Source organism: Myotis daubentonii, chromosome 14, assembly GCF_963259705.1.
Source record: "Myotis daubentonii chromosome 14, mMyoDau2.1, whole genome shotgun sequence".
In the NCBI taxonomy this organism is placed as follows: domain Eukaryota; kingdom Metazoa; phylum Chordata; class Mammalia; order Chiroptera; family Vespertilionidae; genus Myotis; species Myotis daubentonii.
In genome coordinates this window covers 53,750,099-53,777,011 of record NC_081853.1, presented here as the reverse complement: position 1 = coordinate 53,777,011, position 26,913 = coordinate 53,750,099, and the positions used below count along the sequence as shown (strand labels likewise).

The 26,913-nt window shown below is 53.2% G+C and overlaps 1 protein-coding gene across 6 annotated transcripts in view; it reads right to left on the bottom strand.

Moving 5' to 3' along the window:
- The window catches only part of TRAK1 (trafficking kinesin protein 1), a 95,566-nt gene extending 73,780 nt beyond the window's left edge, over positions 1 to 21,786 (bottom strand). The window contains exon 1 of one of the 6 annotated variants that reach the window (XM_059664485.1): positions 21,584 to 21,786. Coding sequence is in view for 4 of the 6 variants with exons in the window: in XM_059664480.1 (XP_059520463.1) it covers positions 19,241 to 19,331 (91 nt within the window). In the remaining 2 variants the exon portion in view is untranslated. Of the gene's footprint in view, positions 1 to 19,240; positions 19,404 to 21,583 lie in introns of those variants that run through there. The other 5 variants (XM_059664488.1, XM_059664480.1, XM_059664481.1 and 2 more) reach the window with 5 other exon arrangements.
- Positions 21,787 to 26,913: the final 5,127 nt, after the last annotated feature.

The window sequence follows — 26,913 nt, the reverse complement described above, 5'->3', positions numbered from 1 at the left end:
TTTAAAGTATAAGGGAGGATGTGCGTAGGTCATCTGCAAGTACTACGCCATTTCCTATAAGGGAAGTGAGCATCTCTGGGCTTTGGTATCTGAGGGGGTTCTGGAATCAATCTCCCATGGATACCAAGGGACCACTGCATTCACAGCGTTTTGTCAGAACGTCCATCACTGCACTTATGAGGTTCTGCCTCCTTCTAGGTATTTTAGTATCTGACTCATCTCCCTGTGAGATGGCAAACATCTCACGTTCATCGCACCACCATCACACACAACGTCTCACATCATCACACTCCATACAGGGTTGTCCTCAACCCACCCCACTTTCCTGGCCCAGACTGTGCTCAGTGGCTGATACTGCCTGTGACAGTGGTTCAATCCATACAAAGCATATGAATGCAGAAATTTAAATAAATCAGAAATGGGGCAAGAACCTCCAGATGTTCCCAGGACCAGCCCTACACGACTTCCTACCCCCAGGAGGAATGAATTAAATAAATGCTAATGGGTAGCTATCAACTGATTCTGGCATCAATCACTGTGTCGGCCCATTTCACAGGAAGTATTTGGGAGCCATGACGGTAAATGACTCATGTGAGCAGCGGTGGTTCTGTCAACCCATAAAAATGAAGGCGCCCGCGGTGCACACAGCTGGACCAGAGAGATGGGCTAACTGGGCTAGAAACGAGCCTTCAGTGAGAAAAACCATTCACAAGAGAAGCATACAACGGAGTCAATTCTTAAGAAGGTGGTTGCGCCAAGTTCCTGCCTTGAAGCAGAAATCGAAGGTGGTGGATCCGGGTGGAGACCAGTTCAGTCTCCCATTCCTCTTGAACTTGTATGACAGGATGGGAAAAACAAAAACAAATAAACAAACAAAAACACTCTCGAGAGAAATAAAACCCAACAGCAGGGGAAAATAAAGAGGGGGTGCCGACAAGAGGTCAAAATTATGGGGAATTGCTAAAAGATGGACGTTGGCATCAAACTAAAGGAGAAAGGACCAGCTCTAAGGAAACGCACGGAGGAAATGACACGCAAAGGCTGGGTAAGTCCTGGGAGCTCCAGGCCGAGGGAGCCGAGAGAGGGAGCAGGAAGGGCCTGGCACCACAGCAGCACAGCAGGGAGGCCCAGTCCCTGTGCTCCTCTCCTGGCTCGAACCCAGGCAACGAAGGCAGCAGAGCAGTGACCGCAGGGCCGCTCACGCTCAGGTAGACTGTGGAGACACCTGTGCCCAGAAGAACAGCTATCCAAAGGCTTCCCCAAGTCCCCATCTCTTTCCTGTTCAATAAGACAGCCGCACAGCCGGCCGGTGTGGGTCAGTGGTTGAGCATCAACCTATGAACCAGGAGGTCGTGGTTCGATTCCTGGTAAAGGTGCATGCCAGGATTGAGGGCTCGATCCTCAGTAGGGGGGGTGCAGGAGGCAGCCGATCAATGATTCTCTCTCATCATTGGTGCTTCTATCTCTCTCCCTCTCCCTTCCTCTTTCTCGCAAATAAAAATCAATAAAGACATATTAAGTTAAAAAAAAAAGAGCCACAGAGCAGGCAAAAAATATACGGGATCACAGGTGGAGAGACCAATGGTCTCCCTTTGGCTCTCCCCCGCCCCACGACCGTCTCACTCAATTCACATGCAACACTTCACTGCAGAACACTCAGCCAAGGAAGCCCGTGATTTGTCAAGAGCCCAGGAGAAGGGCTTGACGTAGAGAGTGAAGACATTCAGAGGTTTAGCTGGAGCTTCCGGGAAGCTCTTCACCCCTGGAAGGAAGACAACAGCTGGACGCTTGGGGTTCTCTGCCTCCCGTGGGAAATGTCACAGCGGGCACACCTGGCCAACTCTGCCCCTGGGCGAGGTTCATGTCCTCCCCCGGCCCCAGCCAACAGCCCCACCTCAAGACAGAAGGTATCTCCTACTTCTCATCTCCCACTAACATCAAGCACCATCTGCAAGGTTCCAGATGGACCCATAGTTAGTTTCTTCCTCTCACAATCCTGGGAAAGTTCCCAGGAAGCTCGTCTCGGGGCGAGGCCTCGTGGCTAGATGGCGGCTGCCAGCTGACGGAGGGGACTCGGGGGCACGGGAGGCTGATGCCCAACTGGCGGCACCTCTGAGATAAACACGGACCTGCTCCCCGGCAGGCGGTGCCAGTCCGTCCTAGAACGGGGAGCGGGCCCACTCATTCCTGCACGACGCACCCACACACCAGACTGGAACCTTCTGCGGTCACTGCTACTTGCTGGTGGGGAAGGCAACGGTGTCCAAAATAAATAAATAAATAAATAAATACAATCCCTTCTAAGAATAACATGTCACTTGTGAGCACGCTGGCAGCTGCTCAAACACCGAGACTTGACCTTCCCTTCCGTGTCTCCAGGGCTGAAGGTCAACCTATTTACAGTGTGGGTCCCCGTGCCCATGGGATATCGCTTTCCTGAAAGCATATGATGACCAGTGAGATAAAGTGTCAAAAGGTGAGGCTGTGCCAAAATGCCTTTAAAAAACCCTGAATAGCCCTGACCGGTTTGGCTCAGTGGATAGAGCGTCAGCCTGTGGACTGAAGGGTCCCAGGTTCGATTCCGGTCAAGGGCATGTACCTTGGTTGCAGGCACATCCCTAGTAGGGGGTGTGCAGGAGGCAGCTGATCGGTGCTTCTCTCTCATCAATGTTTCTAACTCTCTAACCCTCTCCCTTCCTCTCTATAAAAAAAATCAATAATATATATATGTATATATTTTTTAAAAACCCTGAATATTTTATTTTTCTATAACGTGACCAGCCACATAAACAGCAGCAAGTTTGCAGCTGCCTGGAAGGCCCAGAGAACTAGGGCATAGGAGAGGGTTATGGAGACCCTCTTGGAGCTGCCCTTGGCCTTGGCCACAGGGCCAACACCAGGACCTCCTGCAGAGGGGAAGCCACAATTGGCTCATGGAGAAGACACATCCGAAGCCTGAGGTCGGGTAAACATGGGATGAAAGCCTTCCAGAATCCTGCTTTCCCCGCCAAACACCGGGCCAGGGGCCTACAGAGCGTTCTCCCTCCCTCCCTGCAGCTTGAGACGCAGGTGTCTGTGCTGCTCCATAGATGAGGAAGCTGGGATTCACAGGCACTGTGGAGGACCTTGCTGGTCAAGGTCACATAGCTGAACAGGGGACAGGTCCTGTATGAGAACCCTCAGCTGTCAGATGAAAAGCTGTGTCCTCCCCTCTGCCACCCGCTGCCCATCTCCTGGGTGGGCCGACCCGAAATGCCGGGGGGTTCCCAGGGTATTTGGAGCTGGACGTTTCTCTGCTAGACATGCGAGTTCCATGGATACGGTAAGGATGTTCAGTTCCACACACGGACGACGGAGGGGGTGTCGTGACGATTTCCCTTCCAGAGCCAAGAACTGAGGTGCCGTGTCTGCAGGACCACGAAGGATGGGGCCTGAGCAGCACAGCCCCGCTCCCCGCCCCCCCCCCCCCGCCCCGACCCCCCATCCCCTCCGGGAGCTTCCTCGAGTCCCAGGTGGAAGGACCAACCTGGAGGAAAGGAGCCCTCTGTGCCCATCCTCTCTGTAAAAAATCAATAAAATATATTTTTTAAAAAGAGAGAGAAAGAGAGAGCCATGCTAAGAGTAAAACTTAGTGAGAGAAAACTGGCAAAATCAGAGGAAGACAGAGAACAGAAGGGCTCAGGAAAGAAGGAGACAGGAAAGTCAGGGAGGAGACAGTGTGAGGCCAGGCAGCACCACACTGCCGCCTGCTGGCAGGTGCCAGGCCTGCGTGCGGCAAGAGCACTGCTCCAAGACTTGGGAGAATGGGACCCAACTTCACCCTGTCACCCCAGCAAGCCACATCTTGGTCTGCCTGGGACTCAGTTTCCTCATCGTAGAACAAAGGGTCAGGTTGCAGGAAAGCTCTCTTTCCACCCCAAATGTCTGTGAGCGGCTAGACCAGGGCTGTGTCTGGGGGCAGCCGCCACTCGGCACACCTGCTCCACCGAGAAGCCCTGTGGCCCTAGCTGGGTGCCTTCTCCCGAGAGGCCAGGGTCTGTATTCTTACACGAGATTCTCTGGCTTTTAAATGTTGGACACGAGTTCTGGACTTTGTAAACATCTGAGGCCCGAAGTAAACAGGCGGGCTCCAGTGTGCATGCTGGGATCTCCCCCATCTTGGGGTCTCACTCTGGGCCTCAGGAGAATGTTCTAGACCCCGTTACAGGTGACAGTCAAAGGACAACACTAGAAACCTTAACTCATCGAAACTGGCCAGATTCCCAAAGCCCACCGTCTCCTCTTTCTTCCTCCCCATCCCAACCCGATCCCATTTCTTTACTTGGCAGTGACCACGAACCCATGGGTTTAAAGACAAGATCTCACAAGACAAGAACCGTCTCCTACTCGGCCACACACCAGCCACCTTGTACAGACCTGGAAGCAATTCCTTTTTTATTAAATTATTAAGATGAGAGGGCACAAAGACTCACACAGAGACCACGCTGGTGCTGGGAACACACGTGATACTTTGTGTTGTTGTGTTGTTGTTGTTTAACCCTCACCAAGGATATGTTTTTATTGATTTCAGAGGGAGCAGGAGAGAGAGAGAGAGAAACATTGATGTGAGAGAGAAACATAGATCAGTTGCCTCCTGCAAGCTCCCCGACTGGGACTGAACCCACAACCTTTTGGTGTACGGGACGACACTCCAACCAGCTGAGCCACCTGGCCAGGGCCACGAGTGATCTATAATAATAAACGCGAAATATGATAATTAGACCGGACAGCCGAACGACCTTCTGGGTGTCCTTCCAGATGTCCTTCCGGACGAAGCCACAGCTGGGAGGGCCGAGCCCCTTGCACACATTTCGTGCATCGGGCCTCTAGTCCTTTGTAACTGTTGTCCGACAGGCGTCCTTCTGGAAAATTCCTCCCTACCGTAAAGTCCCATGTTTAGAGTCTTACCTAAGCATGTCCAGGGAACTCCGTGTAAATGCTCTCTCCCCTAGAAAAGCTGTGGTTTCACAATCCACAAAGGGACCATTAGAGCTAAGAATTCTGGCCCAACCACCTCATCTGATGGAAGAGGACACTGCTCTCGGAGAGGCTGGGAGGTGGCACAGGTCCCGGAGCAGCCAGCAGCAGACCCAGGACCGGTGCGCAGCCCGCTGCTCAGCCCACCGCTCAGCCCGCCACCCGAGGGGCCTCGGGAAGCAGCAGGGCCACCCCGACACGGGCTCCTCGCTGCTCAGCCCGCACCTGCCCGGTACCCAGTCAGCGCTCAACAAACACTCGCAAAACGACGCCAAACACTGGGATCCGTTCCTGCGTTTCATCATCTCTCGAACCGGCCAACAGAGCAGGGTGAGGACTGGGGACACATCTCACAAACGAGGAAACCAAGGCCCCGAAGATTACCTGAGGCTGGGCCAGACCCCACACCTGCCGCATCCTCTCAACCCTAACTCGCAGACTCACTCCCACCATCCCTGGCCCCCTCGGGGGACCGCGTAGGGAAGGGACCTGCCAGGAGGCATTTCTCCGCCCTCCGTTAATCTGTAGGGATTTCAGCAGAACGGAGGACCCTCCGGGGCTGGGATTGGGGCTGGGTGACGGTGACATCGGGCGTCGCAGTGCAAACCCCGGCTTCTCCACTCTTTCGATGGCTCCTGTGGCTCCACCTGACCCCTGACCCAGGGTCTATGCCAGCCGTGGGCAAACTACGGCCCGCGGACCGGATCCGGCCCGTTTGAAATGAATAAAACCCAAAAAAAAAAGAAGACCATACCCTTTTATGTAATGATGTTTACTTTGAATTTATATTAGTTCACACAAACACTCCATCCATGCTTTTGTTCCGGCCCTCCGGTCCAGTTTAAGAACGCATTGTGGCCCTCGAGTCAAAAAGTTTGCCCACCCCTGGTCTATGTGGTGGGACCGGAACTGGCTTTCCTATTCGGCCTCTGAGGGGCACTTGCACACTGACACGAGAGTTGCCAGTTTGCCCTTTGAGGTTTTAATTAACTAAATTGGCTTAATTTTTAAAAATCAGTAAGTAAAAAGCACGTGGATCAACATTACACAGTTCGAAAGGGTGAGGTGGTCTCCTGGCCAGCTGCCCCCCACATCCGCCCTCTCCCGACTTCCACACAAGGCTTCTCGGACTCCCCACAGAGCCCACAGTCCAGCCAGTCCTCTTCCACCCCTTACAGAAGGGGAAACTGAGGCCTGAGCGGTCAGGGACGTGGGCGCAGCCTTGCGGCTAAGCAGCGGCAGAAACAGACCTAGGACCCCCGACTCTCCTGATCCACGTCCACCCCTCAGATCCTCAGTGCCACCTCCCAGCCCCGAGGGGCCAGGCACAGTCACTTGCTGTGAGCAGCAAAGGGGTGGGGGTGCCCCCAGGAGAGGGGAGGCCAAGCAGAGAAACCCGCAGGGCGCGAACAGGAAAGCAAAGGCCCACTGCACCCCCGAGGCGGACACAGAGGCCGACACAGGGTGCTCTCTGGGATCGCGGTGGCCTTACCTGCCACCAGAAGCGCCTCTTTCTAAGAAAACGGATCAACGACACCGGCTCGACGCCACGGAGGCTGGGTGTCAGGTTCTGGGCGATCGCCTCATCACACGTGACACCAGCTCCAAGGATACTCACCCCGAAAGCAGCGGACAGGAGCCCGGAGCCACTCCGCCGGCGGCCCCTTCCCGACAGGGTCTCGGCGAGAGGCTAAAGTGCAAGCTTATGCAACGGGGCGAGGCCGTGTCCGCTGGTGCAGGCCAGTGTGTTGTGCAACGGAGGGGCGAGGAGAGGCGGGGCGCGCCCAGGAGGAGGGCCCTGCCAGGGAGGCCCCCACCGGTCAACCCCAGGTTCAGCGGCTTTCAGAAATGGTGGCTCCCGGGGGCTGGTGTGGGAATCTCCGATGCTCCCGTCCAGAGCAGATGGACCTTAAGCGTAAGACATGCAGCTGGAACTGCACCGACACCTCTTTCCTGTTCGTGTGTCTAAATCCAGAGTTGACCCTCTAGAGCAGCGGTTCTCCACCTTCCCAATGCCGCGACCCTTTAATACAGTTCCTCATGTTGTGGTGACCCCCAATTTCATTGTTACAAATTGAACATCATTAAAGCATCGTGATCAATCACAAAAACAATATGTAATTATATATGTGTTTTCCGATGGTCATAGGTGACCCCTGTGAAAGGGTCGTTCGACCCCAAAAGGGCACGACCCACAGGTTGAGAACCGCTGCTCTAAGGCCTCAGCAGCTGCCTGGCCGGGTTCAGGACACACATCCCTCCATCTGTCCTCTTCTCCCCAAGTTAGTCCTTACTGGGGGACAATGGAAGGCAGTTAGCATCAAAGGGTAAACTCCGAGACAAAGAGTTAAGTGCCCAATCAGGAGAACTTAATTGTATTAATAGAACAAAATTTTGTGCAACCATAGTACCTACTGTGCCGCCACCATTCAATGCAGTCAGCTGTCCTATTGTTAATCGAAATGATTTCCTGAACAGGAAATTCTGCTTATACGTGAACAATGGTTACTTTTTCAAAACATCCAGTGAGATCATCTGGATATTAAAAGGCTTCAAACTCATCCTCCCCAGATGACTACAGAGAGATGACAATAAACAGTTAAACAACAGGGACGAGGAAAACCTGACAGGGAAACAGTCCGTGTTACTTGAGCCAGGTTTCACAGCCACACAGACTTAAATTCAAAACGTGGAAAGTTACAGAGGACAACCTCCTACAAAGAATACAACTGAGCCCTAGCGGTTTGGCTCAGTGGACCGAGTGGCCATCGGCCTGTGGACTGAAGGGTCCCAGGCTCATTTCTGGTCAAGGGCACGTACCTCGGTTGCAGGCTCAAACCTGGCCCTGGTCCGGCGAGTGTGGGAGGCAACCAAATGATGTGCGTCTCTCACATGGATGTTTCTCTTTCTCTGTCTCTCCCTCTGCCTTCCACTCTCCCTAAAAATCAATGGAAAAATATCCTGGAGTGAGGACTAACAAAAACAAACAAACAAAGAATACAAATGAAAAGCATAAAGCCATAATATAGGGGACATGGACACAGTTACAATATACAAACGTCAGAAGCAATGCGAGTGTCTTGTAGGCGTGCGCCTGAATAGCATGACCGTCACTCAAGGAGGTCCCTCGGTCTGTCCGCAAGAGCCTTGAGTCAAGAAAACAAGGGCAGCAGAAACCAAGAGCTGACTTCAAAATGCAGCCACACTGGGGGACCTGAAGCAGATGGAGGCAAGGGGGGGTGATAGCTAAAGAATCTAGAGCAGTGATGGCAAACCTATGACACGCGTGTCAGAGGTGACACGTGAACTCATTTTTTTGGTTGATTTTTCTTTGTTAAATGGTATTTAAATATATAAAATAAATATCAAAAATATAAGTCTTTGTTTTACTATGGTTGCAAATATAAAAACATTTCTATATGTGACACGGCACCAGAGTTAAGTTAGGGTTTTTCAAAATGCTGACACGCCGAGCTCAAAAGGTTCGCCATCACTGGTCTAGAGTTTCTTTTTGGGATGATGAACATGTTCCAAAATTGACTGTGGTGATGACTGTACAACCCTAGGAACATACTAAAAACCATCGAGTGATAAACTTTATGGGGTGAATTCTACGGTGTGTGAATTACATCTCCAGGAAGCAGGCGCACGCACTCACACGACCAGAGGAATGGAAGGCAGGGTCCCGGAGCGCACCCACTTCACTGAATACCACGGCCACTCCTCCAAAAACAGAAACACTGCTCATGGAAGATAAACTGCCTCCCACAGCAACTGCTCCGAGAGCCCACGGAGCTCGTAATGCCTTTTGCGGGCATTTCTACTGAAAATGGGTTAAGCGAAATGAGATTTCATGCTCAGGAACAATAGTGTTGGCTGTGGAGGGAATTCAATGCTATAGAGCGGCGGTTCTCAACCTGTGGGTCGCGACCCCTTTGGGGATCGAACGACCCTTTCACAGGGGTCGCCTAAGACCATCGGAAAACACATCTACAGTTACATATTGTTTTTGTGATGAATCACTAGGCTTTAATCATGTTCAATGTGTAACAATGAAAAGACATCCTGCATATCAGATATTTACATGACGATTCATAACAGTAGCAAAATTACAGTTATGAAGTAGCAACGAAAATAATTTGATGGTTGGGGGTCGCCACAGTATGAGGAACTGTATTAAAGGGTCTCGGCATTAGGAAGGTTGAGAACCACTGCTATAGAGCAACCATTTACAGCTTAACAGTGCGGAGTGGGTGGGGCACTACTGGACTCACCCACAGTCCTTTGAAGTCTTTTGTCTTGGGGGTTTTTTTTGGCTTCCCAACCACAAAGGGCTATTTCTCTCCTATTGTTAAGTTGATGCCCCCATACAGGTCAAGCATGGCCCACCGTGACCCCAGCCCCTGCCTGTTTTTAGAAATGAAATGTCCCTGGAACACAGTTACACCTGCCCCGAAAGGTGCTGAGATGAATGGCTGTGACCGAGATCACGGGGGACCCACAGACTTACTGGTAAAATAATGACACTCTGGCCCTTCACGGAAAAGTCTGCCAACCCCTGCTCCAGGCCACAGGAGCCCACGCCCCTCCTCCCCTCCCCACGCCCACCGCAGTCCTCTGGCCCAGCAGAGCTAAGAATCAGCAAAGGGCCTGGAGGTCGCTGGCGCCATGGGACTTCCCTCAAGACCACCTGTGCACCTCCGCCATTCAAGGCCGCTCCGTAGTTACCCGAGGATCTTCTAAAGTCCAGCTGTTCACGTTGCTCACAACCCTTCCTTCCTTCACTCCCAGCCTTTCTGTGGTTCGCCGAGAATGGAATACCATTTCGCAGCTCTGTGACTGTGAGCCAGGCCACAGACCTTGCTCAGGCCAGTGACATGTGAGTGGACAGAATGACTGCATGTCTAACCAGAGGCTCTGACTGTGCCTGTGTGGTTGAGCGCGTCCCCTTGAGCTCCTGTCCTCTGCCGGGAGAGTGTGGCCTCACACAGCTGCTGCCCCTTTAGCCCAAAGCCTCCAATGAGTGACAAGTGGGGCAGACCTGAAGCGAAGGCCAGGCCATCCTCCTCAGGGGACCTACAACCAGGATCAGGGAATAAATGTTGCCATGGTGGATCTGGGGACTGTTTGTTACCCAGCATTTCTACAGCAAACCTGACTGATACACAAGGCACAATCACTGAGAACTAGAAGAATAGAGCTCACCACACGGGACTGAAATTACACCACCATCGGGATCGCCAGAGAAGTCTACACAAGACAGACATGGCCACACTCGGCTCTCGTCACATGCTCTCCTAGAAACAACCAGGATTAGCTCCAGCAAAAGGCAGGTGAGGGTCCAATAAAATAAAGGTAGATGGATCCAAACAGGAGAAGGGGTTGGGTGGGGAAGGGAGGGTTTCTTTGTTCCGTCCACACAACTCAAGTTGCCTGCCTTACCTGTCGGGCTCTCTGGACAATCTCTCAGTCGCTTTCAAAAGTGGCAAAGCCAGGACCCTGCAGGTATGGGGTCTCAATGTTAAGGCTGCCATTCCCGCTGCTAGTGCTTCCCGGGCCCACTAGGTGGTGCTGCACCTGCACCTGGGCAGCCCACTCCCTCCCTCCTGGTCCCGGCAAAGGAAGAGCTGGCACCAGATTTGCAGGCCCTTCTTCCAACTCAGGCTGGCCCCTCCCCATTTCTACTCACCACAAACCCCCACGTCTTTAGGGACAGAGGCAAAGTGACACTGAGCAGCACTGGCTGGGCTCTCGTTCCTTTTTAATAAAATGTCGGCACCAAGGTAGAGCTAGGCTGGCACAGACCTCGGAAGCGTTGCCACATTCAAGCAGAACCCCCAGGTGAAGACGGGAGGGGTCAGGCCGCGCTGGGCGGATGTTCAGCTGGGCCGGTGGGAGCTGGCCTTGCAAACGGGCCTCTCCGCTCCCCGTGTGTGTGGGTGACAGGCCCTCTCACGCTGACACCCGTCCTGTGATGACAGAGGGGCTGCATGCCATTCGGGACACACGGGTTGAGCCAGAGGCAGGAAGACCAGAAAGGGGTCAGCAGACAGCGAGGGGGAGCTCGCAGATGAGTGAACGGGGAATGAGTGAACGGGGAATGAGTGAACGGGGAAGGAAGCCGAGGGGAGGTCTGACGGCTGAATACTGTGGGAGGCAAACTGGAGGGGATCAGGGGCTGGGGGTCGTGGTCGGGGCGGGGGGGGGGGGCATCTGAAGTTCCGATTTTGAGCATCAACCCATGAACCAGGACGTTGGGGCTCGATTCCGGTCAAGGGCACATGCCCGGGTTGCAGGCTCGATCCCCAGCGGGGTGTGTGTGTGTGTTGTGTGTGTGCAGGAGGTAGCCAATCAATGATTTTCTCTCATCATTGATGTTTCTCTCTCTCCCTCTCCCTGAAATCAATAAAAATTATATATATATATATATTTTTTTTAAATGATAAAGAAATTATTTCTCTTATTAGGCGGGGGAGGGGAGGTGGAGGGAGAGGAGAGGGGAAGAGAGGAGGGGGAGAAAGAAGAGGGGAAATAGGTACCAAGGAGGAGAGAAGTGAAAGGAATCGGTGAGGGGAGGAAGAAGACACACTGGCTGCTGGAGGCAGCGCGGCAGAAACTGGGAGGGAGGCTGAGACTAAGTAAGAAAGGTTATTTAGAGGATGGAACGCCCTCCACACCCCACTGCACCAGGCACTCGGCAGGAATGAACACACTGAGGACCCAGGACAGCCCCAGGTCCCCGCTGTCACCCCATGTTAGAGATGCAGAAACAGGTTCTGGGACTGGAAGGCTTGCCCGAGGCCACACCGTAAGTGCCACAGCCGGAGTCACGCCCTGACCTCTCTGCCCCAAAGCCAACATTCTAGGCCCCAACCGTGGGGGCCCAGGACCGTGTGGGCCGAACTATGGGGGTAGGGTAGCCGCCCACAAGAGCAAGCCCACGGCGCCTTGAGAAACCGCAGTGGGCCACCATTCATTCATTTCCTCTTAAACCCACGCATGCTCAACAGGATTTCAACAGAGCCTTTAGAACAGTGATGGCGAACCTATGACACGCGTGTCAGAGGTGACACACGAACTCATTTTTTTGTTGATTTTTCTTTGTTAAATGGCCTTTAAATATATAAAATAGATATCAAAAATATGTCTTTGTTTTACTATGGTTGCAAATGTCAAAGAAATTTCTCTATGTGACACGGCGCCAGAGTTAAGTTAGGGTTTTTCAAAATGCTGACATGCAGAGCTCAAAAGGTTCGCCATCACTGCTTTAGAACAAGCACAAAAGAGCAACCTGTATGTTTATGAAAGAGAGGGAGGAGGGAGCTGGCAAAGGACAGAGTTTTACCAGAACCGCTCCTCAATGAAAACCTCAGGCAATCGAGCTTCCTAGAAGCGAAAGCAAAAAAGACACACACACACTCACACACACACACAGACACACACGCACACACACACAGACACACAGAGACACAGAGACACACACACAGACACAGAGACACACACAGACACACACAGACACACACGCACAGAGACACACACAAACACAGACACACACACACAGAGACACCCACTCAGAGACACACACACACAGACACACACACAGACACACAGAGAGACACACACAAACACAGACACACACACACACACACACACACGACACGCCTCATCATCTAACGAAAAGCATACATTAGAGAAAAGAGAACAGTTCCAGCACAAACCGCCAGAGTTCATCAGGGAACTTCGAGACAAGCGCTACAAGGCTGTGACGGCGTGTTACCCGAGAGGAGCTGCACCCTTGCAGAAGGGTCTGCTGGGCTTCTGACAGCGCTTCAGGCTTTTCTAAGTATTTTCACGGCAATGGGTCCCTTGCTCTCCCATATAAACCCATGATTCCCATTAGACCAGCGGTTCTCAACCTGTGGGTTGCAACCCCTATGGGGGGTCGAACGACCCTTTCACAGGGGTCGCCTAAGACCATCGGAAAACACGTATATAATTACATATTGTTTTTGTGATGAATCACTATGCTTTAATCATGTTCAACTTGTAACAATGAAAATACATCCTGCCTATCAGATATTTACATGACGATTCATAACAGTAGCAACATTACACTTATGAAGTAGCAACAAAAATAACTGTATGGTTGGGGGCCACCACAACATGAGGAACTGTACTACAGGGTCGCGGCATTAGGAAGGTTGAGAACCGCTGCATTAGACGAACAGAGAAGCGAACTGTGCCTCCCCAGCAGGTTCAGCAGCTGCCAGCCTGTGCTCCTTGAGGCCACACCCCTCGGCCTCGGCCCCACCAAGCCCAGGGTGAGCTGCAGCATCTCACAATGGTGAGCCAGCCTCTGAGGAAGAGGATGAAGAGGACGGCCAACGAACCCCATGGGCAGGGAAGGCGGAAGGAGAGAAGAGTCACCGGTGAGTAAAAGTGAGCACATTTCCGAGACACGGGTGGGGAGTGTTGACGGAAGAAAGAACAGAACGCGCCTGGGCCCAGAACATGCAGGCGGGCCCTGGGTCCAGGCTCAGAGATGAGAAAGACAGCCCACGGGGAAGGGCCGGGAAGCAGGGGAGTGTGGGGAGGAGGGAGACTGAAGGGCGACGTTATGTCCCCGCCCCTCGGCCAGCCCTCCCCACCCCCTCCACCCACAGCCCAGCAGCAGGAATCCCAGCATTTCCCTGCAGGCCATCCAGACGGATGACAGACAGAGGCTGGCAGAGAGATGACAGGGAGGAAGGTAGACAGACAGATAGACTGATGAGAGACTGATGAGAGAGACAGACAATAGTGACCAAGAAAACTGATAAGTGAGCACTTACTACATGCCCACAGCAGGCTGAGGACTCTGCGAGTAGGAACTCATGTAATCTTCGCAGCCATCCAGCGAGGCACCATCATGAGCCCACTCTACAGTTGGTAACTGAAGTATAAATAGTAATCATCTTATTTAGGGTTACGGAGGTAAGTAGTCCATGAACTAAAAATAGAAACGATTAAGAGGCATTTATCTCAAGTCACAGCAAAAAAAAATTCCTCGAGGGAACACCACAAGATGCTCAACCTCCACACCCTGGGAGGACTACCCACCAGAGACCAGGCGCGAGGCTGTTTTCTGCATCTCGGCCGGCGAAGAGCAAGACGTTTGCTAATGCCCAGGGCGCCCGGGGTGCGGGCCCAGACGCTCGCCCACATTTTCTGAACAAAACAGAAAGTACGACTTCTCTGGCAACATCCATCACCACTCAAGTCCTGACGCGAGGAATTCGCACAGTGCGCTCATCACATATTTGCTCAACTGTGGGGGAACAGACATCCCCTGCAGCCCGCTGTCTTTGCAAACTGCCGGTCAGTATTCCACAGTAGTCAGTATTCCACGGTAGGTCAGTATTCCACGGTAGGTCAGTATTCCACGGTAGGTCAGTATTCCACGGTAGGCGTATTCCACATTTCATTTAGCAACTCCTCAACTGATGGGCACCCGGGCTGCTTCTACCTTTTGGCAATTCGTGGGAATTAGTCTGCTTGGAACACTTGCATATAAGGTTTGGTGTGAGCCTATGTTTTCATTTCTTGCGTCTATAACAAGGAGTAGAACTGGTAGGTCACACAGTAACTATGTGTAACCTTTGCGGAATTGCCAGACTGTTTTCCACAAAGGCGAGCGTTGTTTTAAAAGCTGCCAAATTTGGGGGAAATTTGTTGCACAGCCATAGATGACTAAGATAAGAGAATTAAACAAAGTGAGACATATAAAAGGCACTTAGGACAATATCTAGTCAGTGCTCTATCAATGTCAGCTATTATCATCATGGTAGTATCTCTCTACCACAGGGCCTTTGCTCATGCTGCTTCCACTGTTTCGAACGCTCTTTCCCTCCCTCCCTACCCCACTAACTCTTACATGTCCTTCGGACTTCTGCTTAAATGCTGCTTTTCCAGAGAAGCCTCCTCGGAAATGCCAAGTCAGAAATCCCCTTTACACAATCTCTTCGCACTCTGCACTTCTCCTATGAATATCAAAGGGAGTCATGTTTAAATAGAAATTTATGTAACTATTTTTAAGACAGTTCCCTCTTCTGACAAAGAAAAGAATCTCAAGCTGGCACAACGCCCTACCCTCTGTACACACAACAGAAATGCAATTCTACCTCTTAAAGGCCAACAACCCACTAGAAAAAAAAAATGAGCAAAGACAAAAACAAGCTGTTGGCAGAAAATGAAACACAACAGAATGGAGGCACAGGCGCCTTCGTCATGTAAAAGTAGGAAATAAGATGAAATACCATTTCTCGTGACTATCTGATTAACCAAGAGGAAAAGGATTGATAATACCCAGATTTGGCAAGAAATTGCCGGATACTGCCATTGCCTCGCAGCGGGGGCTCGGCACTCGCCCGGGCAGGCTCCCTCGGGGCCGTGTTGTGACGTATGTGCACCAAATCCTAAATGCACATCCACCCCTCTGTCAGCTTACAGACGCGCAGGAGACGTGACCCAAGAGGTACACGCGCAAGCATGTCCCTTAGAGCAGCGATCGCCAACCTTTTGGACTGCACGGAGCACCAGTGGTCCGCGGACCACCGTTGGCGACCACCGCCTTAGAGCACTGCCAACAAGCAAACAGCAGACACTAAGAGCATCCTTCAAGCGGGGACTGCCGGAAACAGTGGCCGCTTCTTGGACCCTGAACAGCCAAGTACAACTAGTTGCCTTGACGGCTGCCACCTTCACAGCAACTCTGCCTGCAGGGGCTGCTCCGTATGCGTCCCAATGAGGCCCTGGGCAGGTCCTCGCAATTACAACGGAAACCCAGGCTCCAGCCTCCTCCTTTAGCGTCTCCTTTACATCACAGTGAGGCATTGCACTGGTTCTTGTGAAAGTATGTGTTTAGCTGGGCTCGGGATCTATTAATTTCAGATTAATAAAGAAGTTACAAAACGCCAGCCTCCATAACCAGGTGAGCCGATTCCTTATAATAAAAGTGTGCGCGTGTGTGTGTGTGCATGCATGTGTGTGTGTGTGTGTGTGTGTGTGTATCTTGTTGGTTCTGTTTCTCTGGACAACCCTAATAAAGGATTTATGAAATCTGATTCATTCCAGGTCTAATTACAGCTATAAAGTTTCAGTTCATGACCGTTCAGCTTGGCGTGCCCACTTGCCAGTGTTCACACGAGAGAGCAGGGTTCAGAGAACACCGACAAGTTTCTGACTCCAAGTTCCTCACGGGGCCATGGGTCTGAGTCACCAGTGAACCGTGTGGCCAGGGGCCCACCCAGGCCCACCTGGGAGGCCTGATCCCAGCAGGGGCGCCCCTGCACCCTCCTCGGTGGATCCCCGGGAAGCCCCGCAGAACTCGGTTGTGTGGGAAGAACAGGGGGGCTAAATAAAGGCCCGGGCCCGTGCCTGGCCCCTTGCCCAGCAACGGCCTCTGGACCCCGATCTGGTCACACTGAGAAGAGACAGAGCCCTTGACACAGCGTGTGTGTTTCCGGGGTAACCCTCACGCCTGTACTTGCAAATCAAATGAACGTCAATCCATTATGAAACTTGGCATGTTAAGGAACACCATCGGGAATGCTACCAGTATGTGTGGCTGGGGCCCATGTTCTGAAGGCCTGCAGAGCGCTCCTGATTGGTTCTTTAATAAGATTACTCTTCGATGTTCTATTAGAATGTATTAGTTGTCAGCTTCCCAAAGTGGTTTGAAGGGAGCAAAGGTTAACACCAACACATTAGATACATTCAAGACTTGTTGCAAACCCAGAACAAAAACCAATGAGGAGGAAGATAATTCATCCAACACCTGGAAATGTAGCCCCCCCCCGTACACCCCCGCCCCCCGCCCGCATCAAATGTCAAGGATCTCACTAACACATTTTCACCAAATGTTCCATTTTATGTCAAAAACCCAGTGTGGCAAAGTCCCACTCCCTTACCTCATGAAGAGGAACCGAGGGGAGGCAAAAAGCTGGTAGATGCCAAAATCAGTTAGAACACATTTAAAGAGACGTGTTTTGTGTTTTTGCTAAAGATTATGAGCTCTAGACACCCACATAATAGGGCCCCCACTCCAGCATCGCCACTGCAGAAAGGAATCAACTGTTAAGCAGGGGTCATTCCATGGGGAGAAGCAGCCAAAACACACTTCTCAGTTACATCTGCAACATTTCTAAGTTACAAATGTAGAATGACGTTTTTCCGCCCGAAACTCTAATTCATATCTTCTCCCGCCGTGAAAAAAGGGACATTTCAACGGTCCACTCTTTCCTGTTCCGATTTAGTCAAGTAAGTAGCAATTAGGTCAGTGGTTCTCAACCTGTGGGTCGCGACCCCTTTGGCGGTCGAACGACCCTTTCACAGGGGTCGCCTAAGACCATCCTGCATATCAGATATTTACTTGACGACCCATAACAGTAGCAACATGACAGTTATGAAGTAGCAACGAAAGTAATTTTATGGTTGGGTCACAACATGAGGAACTGTATTTGAAGGGCCAGAAGGTTGAGAACCACTGAATTAGATGGTAAATTTTCAATGGAAAAGACATTAAGAATTTTGTTCTAGACAGGAACTGATGAGCAAGACCTTAAATTTAACTCTTAAAAGAAGTCCGTGATATTTTATTTGCGCATGTTGGCAGACAACAAATCCTCGAGTTTGACAGCTTAACGCAGGGGTCCTCAAACTACGGCCCGCAAGCCACATGCAAATACAAATATTGTATTTGTTCCCGTTTTGTTTTTTTACTTCAAAATAAGATATGTGCAGTGTGCATAGGAATTTGTTCATAGTTTTTTTTTAACTATAGTCCGGCCCTCCAACGGTCTGAGGGACAGTGAACTGGTCCCCTGTTTAAAAAGTTTGAGGCGCCGAAACCGGTTTGGCTCAGTGGATAGAGCGTCGGCCTGCGGACTGAAGGGTCCCAGGTTCGATTCCGGTCAAGGGCATGTACTTGGGTTGCGGGCATATCCCCAGTGGGAGATGTGCAGGAGGCAGCTGATTGATGTTTCTCTCTCATCGATGTTTCTAACTCTCTATCTCTCTCCCTTTCTCTCTGTAAAAAATCAATAAAATATATTTAAAAAAAAAAAAAAAAAAAAAAAAAGTTTGAGGACCCCTGGCTTAACGTAGGAGAGACAGGGAACAAATCCTAAACGGTGGCCCCATGAACAAGAGGACACCCACGCAGGGCTGGCCCCAGAGGCACTCGGAGCCATTCTCAACGGGTCACAGCTGGTCGTTCCCACCTGTGCCCACCTCCAGGGCTCCGGGACCCCGACCAGTTCTCCGTGGCCCCCAGAAAAAGCTGGCCTTGAAGAGACGCTGGCTGAACAGAATCACAGAAAACACCCGAAGCCATGGGTACACACACACACACACACACACACACTCACAACATCTCCATAGCTTCTTTCATGCAAGGTCTCGTAGGTCTTGACACCGAAAACTACTACACGGGGACAAGAAGAGCTCACCCTCCTGGGGATTCACTGCTCTGCGGCCCAGACAGCCTGGGGGGACGGCATCTAGACAGGACGGACGCCAGATGGCTCAGCAGCAGACTCTGATCAGCTCCGAGGAGGCGAGGAGGAACACCAGCCCCACCGCCACCCCCGGGAGACGAGCCAGAGCAGAACTGCTTAGCAAGCTCTCCATCACCGGGGGTGGGTGGGTCAGAGGGCCAGGGCCAAGCACATGTAGTGTGTTTTTTTTTGGTTTTTTTTAAAGGTGAGGGCGGAAAAGAGGGAAGGAGAAAGGCACAGTCTAACGCTATTCTTCACCTTTTGGAAACTTCCTCGGTGCCCCAGACACCAACCAGAGCTCTAAGAAACCAGGATAAAGACACAGGATTTAGGAAAATCGCGGGGACCTCGGAGCCCCCGTTCAGCCGTTGCAAAGACTGCCAAGGGAACGGAGTGGGAGTCCGGCAGGCCTGGTCCCAATTCAGACCTGGTCCCCTGGCCCCGCATCCCTTGCCTCCTGAGCCTGGATGAGAGGACGAGGGTGAGCAGCCACTGAGGTCCCTCTGCTCTGCACGTCCGTGATTCAACCTGGCCATTTCCCCGTCACATGTTCGAGGACAACCTGGCCAGCACACAGCAGGAGAGAAGCGATGGCCCCTGTGGTCCTTTCTCCTTTCCGGCCACATCACAGCGAAAACAGCGGCCCAACAGGCAAACACACACACACACACACACACACACACACTTACCACCAGAGTCTGTCCGCACCGGCTCGCCCTGGCACAGGCCTGGCCGAGGCCGGGCCCCCACGGGCTGCCTGTCCGGAAACACCAAGGCCATGTGCAGAAAGACGCTCCACAGGCGATGCCGAGAGGGAAGGGGCTCTTCTCCACGGGAGCCCAGCGGGGCAGCCTCGGCACCGCCACTCCCACTCCTCCTCCGCGCTTTTCCCAGCCTGCCTGTCGGGGCGAATCCTGAGCCCGGGACCTGCCCCGGACGCACAATGGGTTACGTAACTCCCGGCGGCCCGGGCACCTTATCGGCTCATCTTGTAAAACCGCCCCACACAGAAGATGACGCACCCGAAAATGTGATATCCCCGGGTAGGGGTTAAAAGGGTGATGGGCACTGGGCTTTGCCGAAAAATCAAAGAGGAACAAAAAGTCTCCTGTCCAGCTCAGCGCTCTCTGGGAACAGGGGGCGGAGTGTCCTTAGCGGAGGCCAGATGCCAAGTGGTCTCCCCGGCCCGGCCGTGGCCAAGCCCTCGGCATCCTTCCGTGGCTCCCGGAATGTCTTTCGTTTCGTGTCTTTCTCTCAACGAGCATCTACTAAGACTTGAACCTGAGCGTGATCTGCAGGGTCTGGCTGCCCGCACCTCCAACAGGTAACACTGCCCGTGTCTGCCCTCCTGTTTACCGAGCCGCCGCCAAACATAACAGCAGAGCTGGCCACAGGTGTCCCGCGAGGCACACCCATCCCCATGCCCTGCACGGTTTGAGGTTTCAGCTCTGCGTTCGGCCATGTCTTCGCCCTCGCTTGTCACGTTCAGAGAAAGCGAACCTGCCCAATAGGCTGGGCGTTCCCTGGATTTCACTGGCACAGACGCCGCACGAATCCCAGGGATTAGTTCACATGTTTGGGCAAACGAAGATGCAGCTGGGACACCGCCTCCTCCAGGAAGCCCTCCTGGTCTTCCTCTAACTTTTCCCCTCTGAGGCTTGGCCAGGCACCCTCCTTGGTGTCCTCCTGTGTGCCCGTGCCCATCACTGTACTAACCACAGTGCACACCCAGTTTCCACTCCAACTAGACTAAACTCCTGGATGACAGAGGACACATGCCCCAGGGTTGTGACCTGGATGCGTGTCCCACCCCCTCAGAGCTCAGGGATCTTGGGCAGGACGCCGAACCTTTCGTGATTTAGTCTTTACCTATAAAAAGGGGACAACGCCCCCCGCCCACCCCTTCACGGGGATGCAGTAATAATTCAATGACAATTTATCTACCCAACATGTCTCCTGAGCACCGGCCACATGCAGGCACTGTTGCAGCAGCACACAGGTCCTTGCCCTGAGGTTAGTTTATAGTCTATTTACATTCTGCGAGTGCAGCTCCCGGCTAAGTCTGGGGAGAAAGACAAAGTGGAAAGGGAGGTGGGAAGAGGTCGGGGGACCGCTTTTTCTGCAGGGTGCTCACATTTCCAGCGAAATGCCGTTCGGAGAAAGTGAAGAGGGAATCATGGGGACATGGGGCGACGGGTAGGGCGCCCCAGATGCCGGGGGGCTGCCAGAACAGACGCCCTGAGGAGGGAGGCTCCGTGGGTCCGAGGACTAGCGAGGAGGCCAGTGCGCCCGGAGTGGGGCGGGCGCAGAGGAGCCGGGTCACAGGGCCGGGGGCACCTGTCACTGAGACGCTGCCAGGCTACGGTCAGAATGAGGCAGACCTGCTTGTGTGAAACTGTCATTGGGCTTTATTTCAAACAGGAGGGTGACAGCAAACCCTGCAGACAAAACTGAGGAACAAAGCAAACTGCAGTGCGCATGCGACTGGTTTAACTTAACTACACTCCTGGCTGCCCTCCACACACCAGCCTGCACCACGGCCACTGGGGTCCCCGGGCACGGGCTCCAAGCACCTCCCTAGGGGCGCTGGCGTGAGGTGCCGACCGGCGACGCCGCCTGCACGGGGAGGGGTTACCCTGTTTCCGGGACACTGGAAGGCGTGACTGGCAGGCCCCCGGGAGAACCGATGGGGGCAAATCTGGCCAGTGTACACAGGGCCCTGCGTGCAGTCCCCATGCCTGCACCCGGCAGCGCCACCGTGTCTCCTTCCCATGACACCCACCGTGTGCACTGTGGTTAGTACAGTGATGGGCACGGCCACACTGCACCGAGCATCACTGTGGACAAGTCTTTGAAGGGCTGTCTCCATCTCAGGCCGGTTCCCGATGGCCCGTCTCACCAGCCCGAAGCTCAGAGTCTAGTGGTTCCCTCCCCACCCTCCCCACCCCCACGCTCCTCTCCCAGTCCCGTGGTCGCCCCCTTCCCAGTCCTCCCCCCTCCCTGCCTGCCTCCTGGCAGGAAAAGGGCCCTACCTGTGATGGTGCAGGCATCCCGGTACCCTCTGTAGCTGGGGGCATCTTCCGCAGCCTCGCTCACATACTGCTCCTCGGGGAGGCCCGGGCTGCAGGCTAGGACCGCATGCTGGCACGCCTCCGGAGAGGGCACAGGGTTGGCCAAAGCGTCGGCGTGCAAAGCTGTGGCGTCCAGCTTGGCAGGTTTCACGGGGAGGTGCCCACTGCCATCGGGGGTCCCGCTGCCGGAGACTGGCGCCGTCGGGCGGACGGCCCCCGGTGGGTCCGGCACACCAGCGGGGCTTCCTCACGGGGCGTCTACGGACAGTGCAGAGAGGAGCACGGTTACGCAGAGTCTGAAACAAGGGGCAAAACCCTCAGGAAATAAGAGCCCTGAGATGATGTGCATTCAGGTTGCAAATTCTGACCACTGCGTCCTGCGAGCCAGGGTCCTGCCCACCAAATGCCTCGTTTCGGGAACAGGACTGCGGCGAAGCTCCATCCGAATGACCAGGGGTCGATGCAGCGCCCGGTCTCACTCGCTACCTGTCTTGAAACCCGCCTGGAAGCGGCGCTGAGCAAATAAACACACGGCCACAGCTCACGGGATGACACCTCCCCCGGCAGGAAGATACCGGGGACCCCTGGGTTGTGCGTGCCCGGCCTGTGGAAGACACGCATCGATCTACCGCGACAGGGTGCACAAACGTGTTATTCAAGGACTGACTGACGTGTAACGCCACGCTTCTCTTAAACCCTTTCCACTTCGGTACCTGCTCCACGCTCCGGGAACTTTAAGGATGCCCCCACCTTAAGCAACGGCGAGAAACTGGGGGAGTCCCTTAAGAATATGATGACAACTCCAGACCTTATTCTGCATGATTTGTGGGTTTTAATTCTCACACGACTTTCTTCTGTCAAAGTAGCATTTTTGTTTTATTATGATTTTTGAAACGTAACATTAAAAAGTGCCGTCTTAAGCATCATTAAGGGTACGGCTCGGTAGTGTTAAGTACATTCACACCTCCAGAAGGCGTTGCATCTTGCTGAACTGAAACTCGGTCCCCTTTCAGCAACTCCCCCTCCTCCCTCCGCCAGGCCCACGCAACCAACCAGCTGACTTTTTTTTTTTCTTTAATCCTCACTCAAGGATATTTTTCCATTGATTTTTAGAGAGAGTGGAAGGGAGGAAGAGGGAAGGGGGAGGGGGGAGAGACAGAGAGAGAAACATTGATGTGAAAGAGACACATCGATTGCTTGCCTCCTGCACACACCCCAACCAGGGCCGGGGATCGAGCCTGCAACCGAGGTACGTGCCCTTGACCGGAATCGAACCTGGGACCCTTCAGTCTGTGGGCCGACACTCTATCCACTGAGCCAAAACGGCGAGGGCCAGCCTACTTCCTATCTCTATGAATCCACCACTCTCAGCGCCTCATTTGAATGGAATTGAATGGCATCTGTCCTTCTGTGACTGGCTTACTTCACGTGGCAGAAGGTCCTCAGGGTTCCTTCATCTGGCAGCACGAGTCAGAGCGCCACTCCTTTTTACGGCTGAGTAATAGTCCACTGTCCTGAGAAGCCCCCTTGAAGTGAAAGGACCAGCCCTCAGCCCCCCCAAATCAAGAGAGAAACAACCTAAATGTCCATCGACAGCAGTAGTTACAAAGAATGGCAAAGTGAGAGAATCCACGGAAGGCACTCACCTCCGTGCCAGGTACATATTAACTCCTCAGAACAACCCCTGCCATCAACGTGAGCAAGTCCAGATTCTCAGAGTCTGGCCCCTCTCTTGGTTCCAATGTAACATCCCTATGCCAGCATTTCCCAGCCTCCTTCGCCGGGAAACCTTGCTCCGCAGACACCTAGCCAGTGGCGTTTATTTCTCGGGGTGCGCCTTGGAAGAGCCCCTCGGTATCTGACACCCCCTCTCCCCACACACACACGCCTCCTTCAGCACCTGTGCAGCACTCAGCTCTCACAGGTGGTGTATGAGCTCCTGGGAGCATGGGCTGGTCCTGGCACCTGGCAGGCACCGAGTGAATCTGCAGAATAAGCATCGTGAAGGCAACAAGGGGTTTGGTGCGAAGACGACGAGGCTCTCCCTGAGGCTAGAAAGCCGTCCGGTGCTTTGGGAGCTGTAACTGCTGCCACCACCCCCTCTCAGCTGGGCACGGTTACAGCTGAGGAAAGAATGCGCAGAGAGGGTGAGTAACTTTCTGAAGGTCACACAGCCAGCACAAGGGGGAATCCAGGCCTGGATTGAGCCAAGTGACACCCCAATGGGAAAAGGCATCTGGGCACCTGGCCGCCTGCCGTGCTTCCTGCCTCCCCTCACTCTCACCCACGCAGGCATTTCCGAGGCTCCACGCGGGGCTCAGGAACAAAGCCACCGTGTGCGGCCCGGTGCGCTCTGGCGCCAGCAAACCCTGGCGCTCCAAGCCCATGCTCCTTCCAGGCATGACACAAAGGAGGCTCCAGCAATGTGAGGGTGGCCGGCTGGAGCAATGAAAGCACCTCTGTTCCACAAGCTGAATTCTGCCGGGGAGCCCGCAGGCAGGAGGGCTGTTTCCTAGCAGAGGAGTGAGAAATTCTGCAACCTGGTCCGTGTCCCAGCAAAGAGAGGGGCCGGGAAAGTGGTGGGAGAAAGTACACACAGGGGCAACTCTGCATTCAGCTGAGAATCCTGCCTGGTGCGGGAGAGGGGTAAGGGGGAAGGGCCTGGGATCCCGGCCTCACTCTCCCAGCCCCTGGCTAATGACCCCCAGCCCCCGGTGGTCAGAGGACGGGGCAGGCTGCTCAGGCTGATTCTAGTCCGTCGCCGAATTCAACTGTGCTGAGAGCACACGTGTGCAAGCCCCCCACCCCTCCGGATGGGATGTCTGGGGCTTGGGAAACTAAACTCACACCCAAAGAACCGTGTGACACGGGAGGTGGTGCCACTCCTCGGGACCTCCGAGGTCTCATCAACAAGCCAGCCGCCTTGCAGCGAAGCCACGCCAGGCACCCCAAAATCGGGGAAGGCAGAGCTGCGGGGGGCCTTCTGCGTCAGCCCTTCTCCCATGTCCCGGCTGCTGTTAGCAGGAACCCTCTCCCACCCACCCACAGGCGACCGACTCCGGCAGGAAGGAGAGCGAAGTGGTACTGCGTAGACAGAGCCGAACACAGATCACCTCCTTCCCACGGGCTACAAAGGGAGCTTCTCCTGGGACCAGCGCAGAGGTCGTGAGGAGAAAGCCAGACCCCAGCTCCAGGCTGCAGGCCCCACAGGGGACAAGGGGAAGCGGGAGTGGCCCTCCCTGGCCAGCGAGGTGCCTGAGCTCAAGGGTTCCTATCTCTGGACAGAGGCATCCAAGAAACCTATGGACTGTGACTTCCTGCCACAGTTCAGCAATTCTGGGCAAACAGGTCCCACTACAGCAAAAGTTTCCAAAACAGAATGTATTGTTCACCCAGATCCTATCAGCCCTCTATTGCTACTGTGACAAATTGCCACACATGTGGCTTGAAATCACGCCCACTGGTCAATTCACAGCCCTATAGGTGAGCAGGCTGTATGCAAGCTTATTCAGGATGTGCACAAACAATCCGTTTGGTTTGCAAACAATCGGTTTCTTGTGGTTGCAGGACTGAGATCTCCCTTGGGGTGGGGCAGTAGGGGGGGGAGAGCTGGTCTTTGTTCCCCGAGGCTGCCCATGTTCCCTCCCACACTTTCCATGAGCTCCTGGGGCCCCTCTCCAGTCCCTGCTTGTGCCCCCACATCTTGGAGCACCTGTGCCTTGAATCCTTCTTACACTTGGAACCTACCCTCCCTCCTGCCACAGCTTTCCAGCCGCCTCTTCTGCCTTCCTTTTCTGCTTTTAAGGGCTCATCTGCTTACACTCAGATAATCCCAGATAATCCCCCATCTTCAAGTCTCGTAATCAATAACCTTGATTCCATCTTAAGTCCCTTGTAGCCGTCCCTAGAGCAGTGCTTGACTGGTTAACCAGGGGACAGGAATCGGGAGGGAAGGACCTCAGAAGTTTGCCTCCCACCGTGGCCTTTGGTTCTGCAGACACAGAATGCTTCAGGAGCCCCCGTGTCACCCCAAACCCCGGGAGAGGGCAGCCCAGGGCAGCCCACAGCCCACCCAGCCCCCCTTTCTGCCTCAGCAGAAATGATTTCGATCGAACGCTGGGGACCAGGCAGGCCTGGGTTGAGTCCCAGCTCAGCCACCACCTACTGACTGCAGCTTCTTGGTCAGGTTCCAAGATGTCTCTCTTCTATAAAATGCGGGTCCCGCCACCTGGTTGTCAAGTTGCTCGCTGAAGCGGACATGATGAACGCAGATGGCCTGTCAGGCCCAGGAAGCAGGCCTGAGACTAATCAACACTACTGAGACTCGCCCTAGCTGGTTTGGCTCAGTGGCTAGAGCGTCAGCCTGCGGACTGAAGGGTTCCAGATTCAATTCCGGTCAAGGGCACATGCCCGGGTTGCGGGCTCGATCCCCAAAAGGGAACGTGCAGGAGGCAGCCAATCAATGATTCTCTCTCATCATTGATGTTTCTAATTCTCTCTCCTTCTCCCTTCCTCTCTGAAATCAATAAAATTATATATATTTAACCCTTTGCGGTCATTTGTCTACTCTCAGCCACCAAAGCTTTTTTACCGTTCAGGTCGTATGTCTGCTCTCAGCCACCACAGCAAGGAACCGTACGAATCTTAACTCTATTCATTCATGTATCAGTTCATAATTTCTCTGAAAGCTCTTAAGTGTCTAAGCGACCTTGTCACGAACCAAAACATGGCCCCGACAAATCGGAGATGTCGAAACCCAATATAAACAAACGCGGTCGTTCCACACTCGCCATGCAAAACACCGTGGCGAGTCCATCGCCTTTTGAGAGTGAAGAAATCGACAAGCTTCGGAGATACTTCGCAGAATTTCAAATAAAGCTTTACAAATTACGTTTAACTGTAATTAGGCATTCTCGCTTGTTAAGATATTTCAAAATAATCCTCCAAAATGGCAAAAAGAAAGTTACCGAAAGAAGTGTACTGCGAATCTGAAAGTAACGATGAAGAGTTTTATTTTGGCACCTTGAATACTGACTCTGACATAGAAAGTGGTAACGTTTGTCGTGATTCTACCAGTAGTGACGTAGTTCCAAAAAAGAATTAATAAATCTTGTTGATCCTTCATAATCTTGCATGGTACATAACACTGCTCTTTCAATGGAAATTAATTCCGACCAGTACGACACCCATGTCCAAATTTAATACGACCGCAAAGGGTTAAACAACTGAGACGTGCTCTAAGGACCATGAGCATTCAGCACAGAACATACAATGGGAGAAGGTTTTCAACA